Source organism: Carex rostrata, chromosome 33 (genome assembly GCF_964058835.1).
Source record: "Carex rostrata chromosome 33, lpCarRost1.2, whole genome shotgun sequence".
Classification (NCBI taxonomy): Eukaryota; Viridiplantae; Streptophyta; class Magnoliopsida; order Poales; family Cyperaceae; genus Carex; species Carex rostrata.
The window spans coordinates 727,088-748,316 of NC_135950.1; the positions used below are offsets into that span (position 1 = coordinate 727,088).

General features: G+C 33.2%; 1 protein-coding gene across 2 annotated transcripts; it reads right to left on the reverse strand.

Annotated features, from left to right (window-relative positions):
• Nucleotides 1–16,235: 16,235 nt before the first annotated feature.
• On the reverse strand, nucleotides 16,236–18,449 carry LOC144548488 (uncharacterized). 2 transcript variants are annotated; one of them, XM_078297175.1, is made up of 6 exons: nucleotides 18,090–18,449; nucleotides 17,971–18,021; nucleotides 17,650–17,787; nucleotides 17,404–17,541; nucleotides 17,188–17,258; nucleotides 16,236–16,772 (listed from the first exon to the last, which is right to left on the reverse strand). In XM_078297175.1, the coding sequence occupies exons 1-6, from the start codon at nucleotides 18,279–18,281 to the stop codon at nucleotides 16,529–16,531; spliced, it is 834 nt and encodes a 277-aa protein (XP_078153301.1). In that variant the 5' UTR covers nucleotides 18,282–18,449; the 3' UTR covers nucleotides 16,236–16,528. The 2 variants fall into 2 exon arrangements, with proteins under 2 accessions (XP_078153301.1, XP_078153302.1); XM_078297176.1 differs by lacking the exon at nucleotides 17,971–18,021.
• Between the last annotated feature and the right edge of the window lie 2,780 nt (nucleotides 18,450–21,229).

Below are 21,229 nucleotides of genomic sequence, written 5' to 3' on the forward strand. Positions count from 1 at the left end.
CATTTCATACGTAACTGATTGAATTCTTAGTCCAAAATTTGGAGGGACGTACGCATGGCTTTTATTTTCAAACTGAACATTTTTTGTTTAAGTTAACTATTTTGGTTGTCTATCTGTGTTGGTAAAAAAATATGTTATTGCTGATGTAAAGTACTGTTGTTTTATTCATATGTTCTGTTCATTTTTTTATTTTTTTTTTTGAGTAAAAATAAGGATCAAAGTCCTTATTTATTTTATTAATTTGAGAAGGTTTTTAAAGGTTTGGATGTGAAACCTTTTACATATTTCAAAAAGTTCACTCAACCATGTTGAGTAACAGATTAAAAATAATAATTTTTTTTTTTTTGAGAAACAATAAAAAACCAAACTTCTAAATTTAAAACTCTTCTAACTGCTCTTCAAGAGTTGTTATTTAATATCTGCCATTGAAATAGCACCTCTTGAGCCAACTCCTCCACCTCTCTGACTTCTTCTCTGAATATTCTTGTGCATCTTTCCCTCCAGCTGATAAATATGGATAATAATATTAATTCTCTGGATTTCATACTTCCTTTTGATGATACTGTCCAATTGATCACCTCTTCTGCATTAAACTCTTCCTTCCAATTTCTTTGTTGGATTCCTGAAATACTTGCGACTTTTCCGTATAAGTCCATTACAAAAGGGCAATGTGAAAATAAGTGAAGAATCGACTCCCCACTATTTCTGCACATCACGCACATGCTTGAAAGATTCCATCCCCTTTTTTATAAATTCTCTGCTGTCAAAATCTTTTTGTAATAAGCTAACCATATGAAGATTTTCATTCTTGGAGGTACCTTCATCTTCCATACCCTTTGTATTACAATATTACTATTTGTTTCATTCTTTAACTCCTTGTATGCACTGTTTACTGTGAATTCTTTTGTTTTTGTCAGACTCCATTCCATCTCATCTTGACTCTGGTTCAGTGGAGTCAGACCTCCAATTATTGTGAATAATTGGATAAATTGGTCCAGACTTGCTTGAGAGACCAAAGGTTGAAAATGTGAAGCAATAGATTGGGAGTTTATCACTTGAATGGCCATCTCCTGTTGATTTAATGCTAATGCATATAAGTCTGGCAATTTTTGACTAAGATGCCCATATCCCCAATCATGGTGCCAGAATTTAGTTTTCTCACCATTGTTTATTCTTCTCTTAAGATGCAATTCACAGAAATATTGAGCCTCCTTTAGTGTGGTTTTGAAAAATTTGCAATTTGGTAATTGCCCTTCATCATCAATATTATATTCATTCTGAAACAAAGTCTTCCAAAGGTGTGCTTCAGGTTTTTGCCATTGCCAGTACCATTTCATCAATAATGGTGTGTTGAAAGCTTTCAAGTCTATTATTCCTAATCCTCCTGACTTTTTTGATTTGCAAACTAGTTCCCAGTTTGCCAGATGAAATCCTTTTCCTTCTCCATCTAAAGTATTTCTTTTCCATAAGAATTTTCTTCTCATTTTGTCTATGTCTTCAATTACCCAACTTGGTAATTTGAAAACAGTCATAAAATAGGTTGGAATTGATGAAAGCACCGAATTTATCAGAATTAGTCTTCCTGCCATTGATAATAGTTTTGCCGCCCAACCTTGTAATCTCTTGTTAACTTTTTGTATCAGGGGTATATATGCACTTTTTGGCAAAGCTTTGTCTGACAGTGGCAAACCTAGGTATGCGAATGGGAAATGACCCTTTTTACATTCCAGTATATTCAATAACTGCTGATGATCTTGATGAAATTCTGATATAAGTAATTCAGATTTCGCCATGTTTACTGATAAGCCTGACACTTGTTGAAAAACCGACAACATCAGTTTTAATGTCTGTGCCTGTCTCAACTCAGGTTTTAGGAAGAAGATTGAGTCATCTGCATATAGCAAACAAGGCCTCATGCTATCAAATGGCAATTGCCATGTTCCTTGTTCTTTTAACTTGTCCATCCATCTTGGTATAAAGTCCATGGCAAGAATGAATAACAATTGAGAAAGTGGATCACCTTGCCTTACACCCCTTTTCAAAATGATTTTCTTACTTAGTAGACCATTTATTATTATCTGTGAATTTCCAGATAATATACAATTATCCATCCATTGTGTCCATTTTAATGGAAATCCCAAAGCTGTCATTACTTTAATTAAGAATTCCCAACTTAGTGTATCAAAGGCCTTATGAATATCAGCTTTAAATAAGGCTAATGGCACCTTCTGTTCTTTAGCCATATGCAAAGTCTGTTGCACGTATAAGAAACCTTCAGTAATTTGCCTTCCTTGAATGAAGCCTGTCTGATTATCCTTCACCAACTTAGAGATGTGAGGCTGTAATCTATTCGCTAGAACTTTAGATAAAATTTTCTGCACTCCATGAAGCAGACTTATGGGTCTAAAGTCCTGTGGTCTTTTTGCATCTTCCTTTTTAGGGATTAGAACAATGTATGAAGCACTTAGTTTGTCCATCTTAATTCCATTCTCTAAAACAGCTGTATAGATTTTATGTAGATCATGTATCAGAATGTCTTTGAATTCTTCATAGAATTCTCCTGTAAATCCATCTGGTCCTGGGCTTTTGTTGGAGGGCCATGATTTGATTACATTGATAATTTCTTCTGTTTGTATTGGTGCAGTTAGATCATTTAGGTCTTGATTGATTCCATACAGGTTGCTCCAAGCTATTTCATTTTTATTGATTTGTGAGTGTACTCTATGAATTATTTTGATATTCTTTTTTGTTAAAGTCTAACTCAGTTTGTTAGTTTAGGAATATGCATATAAACGTAGAATATTATTTTTTCTATTGCCGAAATTATATAAATATTTCTATTATGAAAAAAGTATAACAAAATTAGGTAGTAGACATTAAAAAATTAGGAATGAGATGTAGAATTTTTCGCTTTTTTGTAATTACCCTGCAAAATAATAGCAAATTTTCCCTTTGTTTTAATTTTTTTTTTAAAATACCCTGACCGGCCTCTAGGGCGGTTTGCTATTTTTTTTAGAAATGTCTACCTGACCGCCCCACAGTACTAGAGCAGTTTGCTATATTTTTTTAAAGTCTGTATAGAATGAATGTTTTAAAATTAGACACTAACAGTAATTTGGTTTCACCGCTTTTATGATTCCAAAAGGATTGTTTGAAAATTTTAAGCTATCACAATATATAAAAATGAAAATTTTTAATTCGTGAAGGATTTTTCTACTAATGTACATACTATCAATATTAGAATGAAGTGACGTAGATTTGGAAAATTTAGAACTTGCCAAGAATACTTTTTTTTATTTAAAAAGATTTGAATTGTGAAATGTAAACTACATACAAATTTTTCTCCTATCCGTGGTTATATACAGTTATATAGAATCAATTAATTATTACGAATATAATACATATACTAGTATCATACCCGTGCGTTGCAACGGAGACATATTATAAGAAACAAATATATCAATGAAAATAATAAGAATAATTATACTAATCCCCCCATTTATTCCCGCACTCTCTCACTTCCTTAACTGTCATATCCCCTCACTTATTTGGCTAAAAATTTCCATTATTTATCCCCGCATTAAATTAGAGTCATTTAATACCAATCTCCGCATTAATTATGTTTTCCTCTAATAACAATTCCCGCATTAATTATTCCTTTAAAAATAATTTCCGCATTAATTATACTGTTATCTAATAACAATTCCCGTTAATAAATGTTTATTTGTTATTTCTGAGAAGTATTTATCCATGCAACATAAAGTATTTATCCATATAACATAAAGTATTTATCATTATGTCTGAGAGTATTTATCATTGATGTTTACTGTAAGTTGCAATTATGTTTGAGAAATATTTATCTATGTAACATAAAGTATTTATTCATGTAACATAAAGTATTTATCCTTATACATGAGAGTATTTATCATTATGTCTAAGAGTATTTATCACTGATGTTTTACTGTAAGTGCAATTATGTTTGAGAAATATTTATCTATGTAACATAAAATATTTATCTTTGTAACATAGAGTATTTATCCATGTAACATAGAGTATTTATCATTGATGTTTTTACTGAAAATTGCAATTATGTCTGAGAAGTATTTATCTATGTAACACAAAGTATTTATCATTATGTGTGAGAAGTATTTATCATTGGGTGAGGGGATTGTTTATTTAATGGTCCCCAATTGTGCGGGGACAATAAAAAAAAAAGGAAATTTTGTGCGGGGATAATTGACAAGTATTTATGAGGGGATTGTTTATTTAATGGTCCCCAGTTGTGCAGGGACAATTCAAAAAAAAAGAAATTTTGTGTGGGGACAATTAATGGATTGATTTATTCAGTCATAAATAGAGATCATTGCATAAGGATTAATACTTTGCAAATTCAGGATAAATACTTTGATGCTTCAAGTTAAATACTAATATTTTTTTGCGGAGTATTAATGATTGAGCGGTCCCCCCCATGACTTTTTTGGCAGTTAGTGCGGGGTTTTTTGCGGGGATAGACCTGCGGGGATTGTTATCATGATCCAAATAATAATTATCTAAAAATTAAAACACATGTTAATAGAAAATTTATATGATTTTGTATTTTTAATTAACTTTAATCGTGATCTCTGATAACAATTTGATGATGTGATGATTTTTTTATTTTTAAGTACCAATGATATCAAATAATAGCTCGATTTGAATCTAAGATCACATATCATACAACAATTTAATATTAACATATAATATGATATTAAAAAACATAAATAGAAAGTATTATCGTGTGTATGTATAGGATATACACACACACATATATTAAAAGAAAAATATATATTCACACACACGTTCCAATTTATATTCTTCTTTGTTTTCAATTTAGAATACACACACACATTGATATATTCTATATCGGAAATATATTCTAAATTGCCTACACCAACATGTATAGAAACAAAGAAAGAGAAATAAGGAAATAAAAAAAAATGATTTCCACTGTGATCCATATAGAAACGAAGAAGTAAGAAAACAATAAATAAGAAAATGAAATATGGAGTCTTCTCAATTGAAGATGAGAAATATGGAAACAAAAAAAAAAAAGTAAACAGATAAATATATCGCTAAATTTCAGATTTTATTCAATTTTAATTGTAACGTATCGTGTGGCAGCATATGTGGTGGGTATGTTTTTAACTAAATTTAGACTTCTATACGTAAAACAGATGCATTTAATCAAAAGAAGACAAATTATGTAATTGGAGAGCTGAGATCAAATCCGAAGTTTCATCTCTCAATCATAGCCGTTGGCGGATCGGACACCCAACGTGTATAATAATATAATAGAGATATACAGAGAGTTAGGCTACCCTCCATTGCAATGTATAAGCATTTTGTACATTAAACTATAAATTATCGGATTCAAAATTTAAATAACCGATCCAAACCGTTCATCTTGTTCTCCATATTAATGTGTTTGTAGACCAAATTTTATATTTTTGGAAACTTTTTACTTTTTTTTAGATTTATTGAAAATCATTGTTTTTCACATGCACAAATCTGGAACATAAAAAAACAACGATTTTCAATAAATCTAAAAATATAATAAAAAATTTCCAAAAAATATAAATTTGGTCTCCAAATTCACATATTAATATGAAGAACAAGATGATCGGTTTGGATCAGTTATTTGGACTTTGAATCCAGTGATTTATAGTCCAATGTACAAGAATGGCTAATGTATTAACTCAATATGACAATATCTGCTAATTTGTTTGTAAAAAATTTCCCTAATAAATAGAGCACCGTTTGATGTTAATCAAAAGTTTTAGAATGGATGAGGTTGGAAAGACATTTTAATATGGAGATCATGTTCCAAAGATGTCTCTTTCAGCATTTGCTTTGTTCGTGAGAGAGTGAAGACCTTTACGTGGTAACTGTGTATTACTGTATAATTATATATATATGGTCAATCCAATATTGCCATGTTTTTCTGATATGTATCCGTGTATGGTCAATACAACGGTTAACACCATCTGTTGATTAACTCGATCGAACCGATGGCATTTGGTTGTTCGACATTATATATCCAGCCGGTTTACTCAATTGATGGCAAAGATGATCAATATTAATTATCGGTCCTCATGGCATAGGTGTATATATATCTTTGCAATCAGGGCGTAACGGATAGTAAATTGAGGTTTGAATCAACGGTAAAGTTTTTTTTTTTTTTTTTTTCTCTTATAGTGTATATCGTTTCCTCATTTGTTATTTCATTTCTGAAACCTCTCGTAATACTTCTGCAAATTAGAAAGAACAATCAAGTTAACAACTATAAATTAACCAATAGTATTAAATTTCGAACCATCATGTCAGAGAACACAAGCCAAACAAATTACATTCAATCCAAAACTTAAATAATTATTTCTTGGAGGATTTTTTCTTCTCCTTTTCCACCTTCCTTGTGCTGGTTGGCCCGTTACATTTTCCATGGTCGCATAGAAATTCAATTCTGCTGAACTTCTGGCTGCAGCTTGGGCACAAAATTTCATACGGCCTGTTTTTCAAGATTAACAAGATTGGCAAGATTAATTAGTAAATTAAAGGTTATCAGCTATCAAATTTTCCATCAGATTCCTAACCATAATAGTTAAAAAAAAAAAAAAAACCATTCAATAACAAGATTAGCACGAAGACTAGTAGAACTAGCTAGGGTGTTCTTAATTAAGTTCATGAAGCCTTTTTGGTGAATTTAAGTTTAAAACTCATCAAATCGGATTCAAATGACTAATTAAGCAACTCTATAACAAATGATATCTCGTTTGAAAAAAAAGAAAATTGAAAAAAAGAAAAAAGAAATCGATCTTGATCAAATTTTGAGAATTATCTTACACACCCAGACATCTTAAGGAATCTGGTATAAAAAAATTAATTAAATCACTTAAAATTACATTTACTATTAGTAATTAAAAAATTAAATTGACAGTCTTACCCTTAATTTCCCTTATTTTGTTTCGCTTATTACTGGTTTGGAGAGTTTCCAGGGACTATTTAACCGCAGATTCCTTCTCAACTTTAGTCTTTATAATCACAATTCTAAATCATCTATATACATCATTTTTCTTTTTCCAAAATAGTGTCTAACTTAAATTATGAAATTACATGGAAAGCAATTTAAATGAGTAATCCTAATGCTAATCCATTTTTTTTAATGCAAAATATTATGTTTATTTCATGCTGCTGTGTTTATCAGTATCACATTGCTTTTGCCTTATTTAGTCAATACTAGAGACCATGACTGATTCAAATCATTGTGCGTCTTTTACAACACTTGAGCAACTCTATAACAAATGCTCAAAACCATCCATATAGTTCTACTCTTAACATGAAAAGTATTAATATACAAAAACAAGATTAGCAAGATTGGCAAGATTTGTAAAAGAATTATTACCCGTCAGTCTTCCTACGGCCGGAGGTTGACTTGGTCGGCTTGTTTGACGGCTGAGCTTGGGCCCTCCCGTTCTTTCTAGTAGTCTTCTTCCCCATTTTACACTTCTTCGCTCGGACTTGTTAGTGACTTCTCAGAGAGTGCGAGGCGAAATAATATTCAGATTAATTTACTCGGGGGTGCAAAGGCGCATAAAACAATGAAGAATTTAAAGGTGGGGTTATGTAATTGCCCTCCGCCTGCCACGTCAGCGCTGTATTAGCGACTTTTTAGTGGCAAGCCTCTAATTGTTGCGACGCGGGCCCCAACGCATTATTTTAAGTAATTGACTTGCTCTTTTGAGTAAGAGGCTTAATTTATATTCATATTTATATTTCCGATACCAAATTCCTAGGGGTGAAAACGGAGCGGATAATGCTGATACCATATCCACATCTGTCGGATAATGAGCGGATACGAATACGGATACGGATAGTAAACGGATATCAAAATTCAAAACTAAATCCGCCTTAAACGGATACGGATATGGAACGGATAGTCTACGGATACGGATTCGAATACGGATATAAAACGAATAATAGTCGGATAGTTGAGTTATATAAATAATTCACTTATGTAAATATAATACAAGTATTATAATCATATGTATGTATGTATGTATATATATATATAGAGTTAGGCTGGGGTGCTATGGATAGCATAGTGGCCTCCCGTGCTACGGCTCAATATTCAAGTTTTCAAAATCCAAACGGTCGATCCAAACCGTTCATCTTATTCTCCATATTAATATCTGCTTGGAGACCAAATTTTATAATTTTCTGAATTTTTTTACTATTTATTAAGCCACTTTGAAAATCGTTAATCCAACGGTTTTACTGTTTTGTGCAGCCACCGTTGGATCAACAATTTTGTAAAATACTTAATAAATAGTAAAAAAAATTCATAAAAATGTAAAATTTGGTCTCCAAGCAGATATTAATATGGAGAATAAGATGAACGGTTCGGATCGACCGTTTGGATTTTGAAAACTCGAATATTGAGCCGTAGCATAGAGGCCTCTATGCTATCCATAGCACCCCAGCCTAACTCTATATATATATAGAGAGAGATAGGCTAATGTGCTTCCATAAGCACTTGGCCCGAAGTGCTGCCACTCCATTTTCGATTTTTCAAAATCCAAACAATCGATCCGAACCGTTCATCTTGTTCTCTATATTAATATCTGCTTGGAGACCAAATTTTACATTTTTTGGAATTTTTTTGCTATTTATTAAGCCACTTTGAAAATCGCTGATCCAACGGTGGCTTGCCAAACAGTAAAATCAGGGGTTCACCGTTGGATCAGCGATTTTCAAAGTGGCTTAATAAATAGCAAAAAAATTCCAAAAAATGTAAAATTTGGTCTCCAAGCAGATATTAATATGGAGAACAAGATGAACGGTTCGGATCGACTGTTTGAATTTTGAAAAATCAAAAATGGGGTGGCAGCACTTCGGGCCAAGTGCTTATGGAAGCACATTAGCCTATCTCTATATATATATATATATATATATATATATTTAAAGTAATACGAAAAAAAAATTAAAACAAGAAGGTTGGATTACCACTGTTAAAGTGGATAGTTGAGATAAGATTTGGTTTGTTAACAAATAACAGGTGCAATCCAATCTAGCGCCATTGTCCGGTTTTTTGTAAAATCAATAGTCCCACAACAATAAACCGGAGTTGGCAAAGACTCCACGTGATTGGAGTTCAAATGAAAAAGGCATGAGCGGGATTTGACCCTTGGCAAAGCTAAAAAGTAGTTGGCAAAAGTAAAGCTGGGATTATTTTCAAATGGCGATCTTAATACCCGCTCTAGCTCTATCTCTGTTTTCGGGTAAGAAAATTTATCCGAATGGGATTATTTGTAAAGTGTGACTAGCGGGTTCAAATGGGGATCTTAATACCCGCTACCCGCTCTAGCTCTATCCCGGATATCCGCTCTGTTTTCGGGTAAGAAAATTTATCCGTATCCGCTACTGTTCCTTAGCTTTCCAAAATTATCCGGATCGGTATCCGTCTATTATCCGATCCGCTTAATTCGGATACGGATAGTAACCGGATTCTTGTTTCAAAATTCCCTCCAGCCTTAATTAATTTGCAACTCTTTAATCGAAGAAAATTCGGATCCGTATCCGTCTATTATCCGATCTGCTTAATTCGGATACGGATAGTAACCGGATTCTTGTTTCAAAATTCCCTCCAGCCTTAATTAATTTGCAACTCTTTAATCGAAGAAAATCCACATAGAAAAATCATAGGATTATACTTTCCATAAATAATATTTCACGTATCAACATGCAATGTAATTAATTGAAGCCCTACTAACAGAAATTAATAAAAAAACACACACACATAAACTAATTGTAAATTTATATATAACTACATAAATTGGGCTCCAGCCAAACACAATTGTACGGTTCTATCAAGCACTTGAAATCAGGATTATGCATTTTGGTTTTCATGTTGTAGTAAAATGACATCGTGTTGGTTTCGTCATGAAGTCGTGGCAAGTACAATTTGTTACTATCAATTTTACAAGGCACTGATCTTGCAATCGAAGTTCTAAAATCCAAAAATAGTGTCATATCCTTTAAATCTTCGACTTGAGTCCAAGACATCTTTGATCTATCCAACTTGTAAACTCGGACATAATCCATTTTAACTGCTCGAAACACAGAGATTAAGTCACCATTGCACTCTAACAAATAGCAATATTCTGAGGCAATCTCAGGTGCCTGATCTAGATCTAAATAAATAGGCGACGGCTTGTCAAGAATTCTCCATGTGCTCTTTTCTGGATTAAAAATGCCAAGGTTACCCATTCTACCCAAACAATAGAATTCCCCGTCAATAAAAACAGGATTGTTGTCAGCCACAAGGAATGGAGAACTGTTTTCGAATTCCATATCACACCATTCATCCTGCCCATAATGCCATGAGATAATTGTCGTCACTTCACCTCTAATTGTACTAACTAGTGCAAATACCACACAATTACCCAAAGAGTTTGGCGCACAAGATATTGCGATACCACTGTAGGAATAATGACACTCTAATATCGGGAGTTGATGAAAATCATTGGTGAACGGATTTAACAAACAAAGTTGATCGTAACCTTGTAGTGCTAGAACCCACCCGTCTTTGGAGCAGAGCAAGCGGCTTGGCTCATTGGAATTAAGGTTCTTCAAATTTAGCATAAATTGTGTGCCTTTGAAAGGATTGTACATTTGACATTCACCAGATTTTTTAAAGCAATACATAAGCCACACTTGTTCTTCCTCAATTGGATTGGATAGGTCTCTCCATGGCTTGCAAACGGCTCGAAGGCGAACGGAATCCTTCAAAGGTAAGTTTTCTGAAATTAACTGCACCATGTGTATGGGCAGATAATTAACCAACTGCAAAGAGATATCATCTTCCCTGTTTTCATGTTCTTTTACATGTGACTGAGAGCTTTTTTTAGAAACCTGCTTGAATATAATAAATTAAGTTGGTAATTACTAATTAATTAATTAGAACAATAATAATTCTTAATTGCAAACAAAATATGGGCAAATATAATTAAACATACCTCAGTACTGTACACATTGGTCTCAGATGAAATACAGAGCTCAGGCTTGAGGACTGGTTGCCTACAATTAAAATTATCGTTAGTTTGTATTTTGTATTGAGCAACAAAATTATAATAATCCTAAATATAAAAAGGAAAATTAAATTATGCATGCATGCATTCTTTAATATATATATATATATATATATACCTCACAGGTAGTAACCAATTGAAAGGGCAATAATATTGGTCCTCCATTGCCTCTCCAGGTAGTAATTTAAAACTGATGGTTTGATTATCCAAGCATATTTTGTAAAGCCTTTTCCCATCATAGCATGACAACATCTGATAAACACAATTTCGATCCATTCGAACATCCTTTGCATGAAATGACTGTCCACCTTTACCATGTGAATCGAGAAAAAATGCACAATCGCCAATGCTCTCCACTCTCACCCAATCAGTTTCTATTTCTGTTTCTTCAAGCTTGAAAATATCAAGATCAATAACAGTTTGTGTTGTACCAGGAAAACATGTTCTCACAAAGAAAAGATCTCCACATGACTCTACCAAATGCCCAAGACGTCCAATTCCAAAGGAAAAAAAGTGATCAGGTGTATTATCCATGCTTATAGTTTTCACATAAGTTGTACTGGCACCTGTCAAAAGGGATGTCATGTCGATTATCTCTATACTGTTTAGAAGTACCACATATAACTTTTCTCTGTACTTGAGCATCGTTGTTACATGGGTGACATCTAAGTCGACAGGCAATTTAGTCCATTCTTTGTCTCCCGGATGGCAAAACAAAAGAAAATTATCTTCTTCGCCAAAGAATATGATAGTACAGTCACGAGAAGTTGGTGATGATGTTAAAATGCACAATCCAAGGGCTGCAAACGACTCCTCATCAATAGGTGGAAGATGAATCTTCTTAAGCAAGTAGGTGTTCAACAAGAAACAATCGTCGGTTAGATCGCTGACTAAAAATAGCCACTCTTCAAAGTGAGCCAAGCACAGTTGTCCCTCCATTTCAGGGATTTTTCTTTCTTCAATGCTTCCATTCAAGGGATTGATCAAGGTCTGAGTTTCTTTATCTGATCCGGGTGTTCTAATCAGCCAAGCTTGATTGTCGAAACCACACGAGATCATGTTTCCTACCTTCTTGATCAATATAATTACCTAAATTTAATTTCCAATATAAAACAGAAGACTTATTAAGTTGTTCATTAACTACGGCAAGGTCAAACTAATTACTTGAGGCTATTTACAACGAAATTATTATCCACTATATAAATATATTTGTATAACTAATAACAGATATCTCAATATATTATTCTCCTTAATAAGCTTTTAAAGGGGTATATTTATCGATTGAATCTAATTTTAAGGGAGATTGAAGCTCCACCTCATAAATTTCCTTAATTAGGAGCTAACTGGTGCAAGTTCTAAATTGGGCGTCAGCTATTGGAATCTAATATATTTCCAACGTTAGACTAAAAATAATTTCCGTTAATTTGGAAATTGTCTTATAAGTTTGGGACAGTAAATTTAATTATACTTCTTACTTATATTTGAATCAAATTAGCATAATAAAGCACTTGAGTTTCATTACTAATTTGTAAGAAATGGATTCAATTCAGAATTGAATTTGTTTAAAGTTATATATTTTCTAATTATGCAAACAACTTGTATGATTATGCATCTGCATATTACTTGAAAATTGAATAGTATGTATTAATGTGTATAAGAAGCAAAATTTATTTGTAAATTAGAGAAGATATAGTATTTTACCACGAGAAGCGTAAAGGAGCAACGCAGCGGAAAAGCATGTGACCTACCTCTCTCCTCTCGATGCGCTAGTATCACGAACTAGCCGTCCCCTTCTAGTTTCCTAGAATTTCTTCCCGCTTTCTCTCTCTATCAGTTTATAAAAGATATTGTTAGGATTTTCTCTATTGCATTTGTGAATGCGCATGAGCAATTGATGGATGTTCATTCCATCAACTCGTCTTTTATAGGACTTACCAGCAGTTTTCTAAAAACTGCATTTCCATAAATAAATGAGAGAAAATAGAAAGAGTGGAGAGAGTGAATTTTGGAAGGATGCTATTTTGAAAGCACCATTTTTATCATGGCTGCACTATTTTCAGAGCAACAATTATATTATGGGAGTTGTTATTTTGAGAGATAATTATATTATATGGGAGGCACTATTTTGATAGCACCATTTTATCATGGTAGCGCTATTTTGAGAGCAACAACTATATTATAGGAGGTGTTATTTTGAAAGAAACAATTATATTATGAGAGACACTATTTTGATAGCAATAATTATATTAATGAGCGCCTAGAGTCCAAATTATCTTATTAAAAATAATTTTGGTAGTAATTATAACCTTGTATAAAATATGTAAAATAAAATTATTAAGTGCTAAGAGAATGAAAGATTGACTTGGTTTGTTCTCTTTATTTTTTGTCACGCTGATATTTTGAGAATTGAATGCTCAATGTAAATTTTTATTTTTCATGTTTTTATATCAAATTTATTCTTACTTAATATCTTCCTAGTTTGATAAACTTGTGTATCAGTGCACTGTTTGAAAAAAAAAAAAAAAAAAAAAGGAAGGTAAAGCATGATATGCTATAAAGTTCCATTTGACATTAACAAAAAAAAAATATTATATAAATTTGTTTAAGTTTTGATAGCGACTATTAATTTCAAGGGGAAAATACCTCACCAGTATGAAAAAAATAAACTATTTTTGCTATAATATATCAATAAAAAATAATTATGGGAAGCTAGACTTTTACATCTAAATTTCATACATGAAGTTGTCTTTTTAACATAGATAATTTTTCACTATTTGTAACAAAATTCATTTAATTTATAATTTTTTTAAAGTTACACATTAATTTATGTTCAATTTATATCTTCTTTTTTCATCTGCAAAATTTTAATTTATTTTCTTAGCCTTTTGTTTTGACTTTTGAGCATGTGCATCAATATTATATGATAAACAAACATAACGTATTTTTGTTGAATGGATTGTAAAAATGTGCAAACGAAAAATCAGACATGGATTGAACAAAAAAATAATATAACTTTAAAAAAGAATAAATTCATTTTTGAGTAATCCTCGAAAGAAAGGCCGATCCGCCCTGCAGTGGAATGCATAATCGATCTGATCGGATGGTTAGGATCTAAACAATGTTCTGTTACCTTAGGTGATATGAATTCATCGAAAGATGCATCAGATACAATTAGTCACGGTTTGCTATTGCCTTTCCTTTCGTAACTACTGACTGAGCAATCTCAATAAAAATCAAAGTTGTTGTTTCACAGTTTATCTCAGAGAAGATGCAACTGTCATCGGACCTTAATTTTCTGTTCCTTGATCTTTAGATAATTATGTGAGGCGAAAGACGCTGCAGTTCGGATCCTCTGCATTAACGTACAGTTTGAGTTTAGCTACAGACCATCCGATCAATATCCAGACCAATCCGACCCACTCTAAAATATGTGTGAATTCTGGTCGGACTGTTTGGATCTAAAGTTAAACGGTGCGTTAATAAAGAGGATATGAGTTCGTCTTTGTTATGATCTTTTTCATTCATACAGCAGTTAAATTACGGACTTCTTCATGTAATGACGTGTCTCGATTTATTGGGAATCAGATTTTCTGTCTCCGGAGTCACTGCGGGGTGGGCTCAGTTACTGTTAAAGGGTTTAGGGTTAAATGGAGGGTCACTCTGCAGTGACTCTGGGGCAGACGATTCGGTTCCGATTTATTGGTTACTTTTCTGATTACTACCCTCTCTAAGACTTCGCTCCAGAACGTCACCACGTGCAGATTTATTTTACATCAAAAACGCTGACAATACAAACAAAACATTTTTATGAGAGAACAAAATGTTGGCAATATCAGTGTTTTCATTTTGTGTTTTTTTTTTTTTTTTTGGGTATCAATTTTCGTTGTGTTACAAAAATAAATAGAGCGAAGCACTGACCTTCAAAATTTACTGCTAATGCGAAATTGTTAATTATAGTTATATAATTTTAGAATTAACGTTTTGCTTTGTTTTATTTTTATTGCTAACACATAAATACTTACATTATGTATAAGAAAGTTCTCCATCCGAATTTTAAAATTACAACCTCTCAAATAAAGCTAATTAATTATTGTCTTTGTCACTAAATTAAAGACCGATTCTCAACTTTGCTACATTTTCCTTTCGTTTTAAAAAAAATATAAAATTCAATTCATTTCCTCAAAAGAGAGTCCATATCCTTTGAGGCAACAAAATCCAAGCCGATCCGCCTTGAAGTGGAATGCATATTCTGATCGGACGGTTAGGATCTAAACAAATGTTCTGTTATCTTAGGTGATATGAATTCAACGAAAGATGCATAAGAACAACTTAGTCACGGTTTACTATTGCCTTTCCTTTCGTGACTACTGACCATACTGACAAATGAATTATTCGGATTCGGTTCGGTGAGATCAAAAATTCGTGACTCGGGAATAATTTGGGTATAATTCGGAAAATGATTCGAAATTATCTGGATCAGAAATCTTAGTCCTGCAAAGGAGAAAAAAAAACCACAAAAAATAATTGTTCTTGAAAAAGTTTGGGATAAATTCATGAATAATTCGTAAAATTCGGGAAAAGTTCGTAAAATTCGCGAATTATTCGGATTTAATTCGGCGTTCGGTTCGGCATCACCCAAAAAAGAATAATTCGAGTAACTTGTCACTATGCTAGTGATTGAGCAATCTCAATAAAAATCAAAGTTGTTTGCAATTAAAATTAAAGTTGTTTGCCAGTTTATCTCAGAGAAGATGCAATTGCCAACTGACCTTCAAAATGAAATGATACTTCAAATGATGGTAAATTAAGTTTGATTGAACTGTAATATAATTACACAGAACAGTTGGGTTTAGTATCGTTTGCGTTCAAGCCAACACATTTTTGTGTATTGAATTTTAAAAATACCAATCAAAATCAGTTTGTACAGCTTTTGCCAGCTCTATAAATAAAAAAAAAAAAAAAACTACTAAATTGCAGGGTGGCACAATTATAATCTATAAAGTCATTTGATAGTTTCTCTTCTCTTGGTTGGTTTCATTGACAAGCAAAGAAAGGAATGATTTACTGTTGGCAAAGAATCTATGGAAAGTTGGAAACACTTGATGCTAACAGAGTACTGTATAAATTGTATTATTTAAAATATAAATAAAATTTAAGAATACAAAGAATGTCTTCTCCTAATAATAATCTAACAGTACAAGTTAAAAATGCCTTGACCCCTCTTTCTTCAGTTACAAACAAAGGAATATCGTACCGGGCTGCACAATACCATACGTACCAACCAGCATGTTCCAAGCACAGATTTCACCTTGCAACTTTTGCTCAACTTCTCAATTTTGAGTTCCCTTGAGGGCAATAGATGTGATACCAGACGTGTACTGGCGGCCGGTACAGAAACCCTAGTTTCATACCTTGAACCTCTTTGTCTTAACAATGAAATCATCATCATCATCATCACTATAATTAACCCTCTTCTTTGCTTTCATGTCCCCATTATTTGTTGACGGTGTTTTTCTCGAGCTTTCTGGTCTTTCATATGTAACAACCGACTTTACAGGTGTACCAGTCCTCAACTGGTGTTGTTTCTTTTGTTTTTTCTCAAATGCTTTTTTTGCCTTTTCAGGAGATAACAAGCCATGTTCCATCATCCTATATAGCAAGAGATATATAATGCAACAATAAATTATATTAAATGTGTATTGTATTTGTTTAACGAATCCCAGAAGAAAGAATTTCATATATAATACTACAAAACTTTGTATAAATGTTTTATGCTGCAAAATAAAAGGTACCATGCACACCCAGATACTGCATTTCTAAGCATCTAAGCATTCTTTCAACTTACCGAAAAACCCGCTTATCGACATTTTATAAAACAATGGTGCAGTTTTGACTTCCATTTTGCAGGGAGAAGTCACTACCAGTTCTGACATTTCGTATGTTTTGCAGGTTATTCATGATACCTTGCATTTTGCTGGCCATGATTGGAATTTAAATTTTTGGCAATGCTATTGATGGTTATGAAATTCCCTACATGAGATAAGTTGGGGTTTGAGAAATGTACCAGAATTCAGCCATTTCACTGGTTGGAATCTGCTTTGACAATGATTCATAGAAGATTCTCAAAGGTTCTCTCTGGATTAAATAAGAAAAAATACAAAAAAATTGTGATCAAATACTAGGAAAGTAGTGTATATGTATTAACAATAATTCATTAGCTTTATATCAAGGCCTTGAGAAAAGTACATGAAAATGTCTTCAGTTGTAAGTTTGAAATTACCTCTTCAGGAGGGTCATGCTTTTGGCCAGGAAGAGTATATACTTTCTTGACTGTTTTCGCTCTGGTACCAGTTTTCTTTACAGTCTTGGTGCTTTTTGTATCAGTCTTCGATGTGCTTGCCGGAGATTTATTTTTCACCTATCGGATATAAAATTAGAAACCCAACAACAAAATAATTAAGGTCAATCAAACTACATCATACTTCAATTCCCAAATTGGAAAGAATGAGAACAAAGGAAACCATACCTCTGATTTTGCAACAAAATTACCAGGCTTTGAGTTGGAGATGGTAATTGGGCTTTTGACCACCTGTGATCTTACCACCTCCTTCCCCTTCGACCCGGCTTCTTCCCTCTTTACGCCCTGTACCGGTTGCTTTCCTTTCTGTTTCATCCCAATTCCACACAGATTCAGGTCAGAATTTGCAAATATCTCTCTATAGATTTTGAATTATATTTTACATTGACAAGTGGCTTAAAATAGATTGTCAAAACATCAAATTTCTCTTGCTTGCTTTTACAAAAATAGCTTATAATTTGCTTAAAATAGCTTAATCAGAAATTGTACCTCTGGTCTAGATGCGCTAGGTGTACCCATAGTTGGTTTTCCTTTTGGTCCCTGTTAGAACAAAAAATAAATTTAAATTAAGGATCTAATTGAAAAAACTCAGAAAGAAGAAGTTTTACCTCTGGTCTAGCTGCTGACGTGGTGGTTTTCACGGCAGATGATGTCATAGTCCTGCCAGATGACGTCAGCGGTCGACTGGATCCGTCCGGTCTGTGAACTTTCTTTACCTCCGGTAGGGAGCTGACCAGTGGCTTGTTGATAGACTTCTTAATCGAATTCGCTGGAGACGATAAAGGGTTAGACGAAGACATCTCGACCGTTGGATCTAACGATCTGACAGCTCAGGTGGTCGATCGGATGGAGGAGAAGCTCACAATCCGTCCCGGTGGACGTACGGTTGAGGAGCTTATTTGGTGCCGCTCATGGGCTTGGAAATACGAGGGTATATTTGTCATTTGACAAAGTCGATGGTATTCGGTGAATTCGTATCCTCTGAGATATCTCAAACTTTGCGTGACTTTATGGGAAATCCAAACCGTTTAAATGCGTTCCACACGAATCTCAAAGCACACATAATATTGACCCCCTACATCACCCCGAATAGGCACCGGACACGTCGGTCACGCAAAATTTGAGATATCTCAGAGGATACTCACTCGGATTCGGTGCTTTGTTTGATTCTTGAGACAAGAGTAGGTCCGATGCACAGCGGACGTACTTTGGTTCCATGAGTTTTTTTACTGTTCGATCGCTCATAGGATGCGTGCGTTTTGCTTTAATAGTCGTGTACATCTGGGTTATTTTTTCTGCACAGAAATTTAAGCAGATCGGACGGTTATAGATCTCTTTACTAAAAAGTAGGTCCGTCGACCATCGGACCTACTCTTCTCTGTTGCTTGATCTTTAGATAATTATCCGAGGCGAACGACGCTGTAGTCCTCTTCTCTGCATTAATGTACCGTTTAAGTTTATATTTATACCGTCCGATCAGATTCCAGACCAATCTAACCCACTCCAAAAGATCTGCAGTTCTGATCGGACGGTTTATATCTAAAACCATACAGTACGTAAATGCAGAGGGTATGAGTTAACTTTGTTGTGATCTTTTGCGTTCGTACAGCAGTTAAATTACGCCACAATAGATCCGTTGATTCTGTTTCTTGGCTTCGAGCCGCAAGAAGAGTTCACAAGTCTTAGGTTAGAAATACCAAGCTCACTCAGAAGGATTTACGGACTTCTACATGTAACGACGTGTCTCGATTTATTGGTTACTTTTCAGATTCTTTCCCTCCTAATAAAGAACTCACCTCGCGGAAATTTATTTCACATAAAAAACGCTGACAATACAACTATTTTTGTGAGAGAAAAAAATGTTGGCAATATCAGTGTTTTCTTTTTGTGTTAAAAAAATAAATAGAGCAAATCCTAAGAAACTTTACTACTGGTGTTAAATTACTAAAGTTAAACAATTTTAGAATTAACGTTTTGCTATGTTTTAATTTTTATGTTAACACATAAATATTGCTGACAATATCAGCGTTTTTTGGCGTGAAATGAGATTTTATTAGATATAATGTTAAGTTTAATTTTATTTTTTTCGAACTGCAACAACAAAAAAATCGGGAAGATAGTCACGTTTACCGGTGTATGTAAATATTTTTAATTTGATATTTTATAAATTTTGTATGTAAACACATACTCATAAGTAAATCGGTTTTAACAGTTTGAATTTTTCAATTAAGCCAATACAACATATTTTATAATAAAATTCACCAAAAGACTTGATGAGCTGAAGAATATCTACTCTGGTTTAGAATTTCTTATGTCCGATTGGACTGCATAACATAGTGACAAGGTTTGCGAATAATTTGTTTTTGTTGTGTTGGCGAACTGAACGGCGTATTATTTGGTTGATTGAATCTTTATGGAATTATTCACAAATTTTATAATTTTTCTGAATTTTCCAAAAAAAAAAAATTTCTTCTCCCTTGTGAGACTGAGATTTTCAATCCGAACTCAATATACAATTCCAAATCATTCAAATTATATCCAAATTATTCATGAATCATTAAGTTTTTATCCTGCTAAACCGGATATGAATAACCCATTTGTCACTATGCTACATATAATTCATCTCAAGTGATTCAATATAGCAGTCAAATATAACAATCATGCGCTAATTCTAAGTTAACGGAGATGAAAAATTCGAAATCACCCTCTCTCCGTTAATGTTCTCGTATCCAAACCCTTCTCTCTCTCCTCTCCCGACCAAATCATTTAATTTCCCCAACCATCACTAGGGTTTTTTCTCCTCTCCGTCGCACCCCTCCTCCCCGCCCGCTCTCCTCTTATATATATAGAGTGAGAGAATGGCTAATCTCAAAACGTTTTTTCCTAGCCCCCCAAAACAAACTTGTCGATTTTCAAAGTCCAACCAGTCGATCCAAACCGTCAGATGTTCAATCTATATTAAAATGTACTTGGAGACCAAATTTTACATTTTTTGAAATTTTTTATACTATATATTAAGATGGTTTCAAAATCGCTGTTTTTATGAAAATTTTGCACCATTGAAAAATAACGATTTTCAAACTATCTTAATAAATAGTAAAAAAATTTCAAAAAATATAAAATTTGGTATCCAAGCACATTTTAATATAGATTGAACATATAACGGTTTGGATTGACTGTTTGAATTTTGAAAATCGAAAAACTGAGTCGTTTGTTTCCGGAGCTAGAAAAAAACATTTTGTACTTAGCCATTCCCCCTCTCTCTCTCTCCATATATATATAATAACTCTGTACTCCTAATTAAACAACTATATATTTATTACTATGAAGTTTTTTTCTATTCTTCGCACAGTAAGATGATCTCAATTAGAATATATAATTAGAGATTGCGCAAAGGAAACAAATTATCAATTTTCTTTCGAGTAATAGAACTTGAATTTTGTTCCAAATTAGTTGGTCTATATTTATATAGTGTGAACATGATATACGGAAAGGTGTTAAATATATAAAATTGTTGATGGACGCCCTTATTATAGAGATCTCGATTGATCTCATCATCAAAACCTTAATTCTTAGAAAAAAAAAATCAATATATTTCACAATTTTTGGTTGAATAGGAAGGTACGTATGACTAATATTCATCTTCTTTTGTGTTACTTTTATTTTTCAATTTGCTATGGGATTTGGTGACGTCGTATACGAGTTTGAGACATGATTATTGGTTTCTGCACAGTAGATAATATTGTAA

Coding starts and splice junctions, on each gene's coding strand:
- LOC144548488 (XM_078297175.1), bottom strand. CDS start 18,281: ATGTCTTCGTCTAACCCTTTATCGTCTCCAGCGAATTCGATTAAGAAG. Junction 18,022..18,089: donor CGTCAGCAGCTAGACCAGAG/GTAAAACTTCTT, acceptor TTGTTCTAACAG/GGACCAAAAGGAAAACCAAC. Junction 17,788..17,970: donor CTAGCGCATCTAGACCAGAG/GTACAATTTCTG, acceptor GGGATGAAACAG/AAAGGAAAGCAACCGGTACA.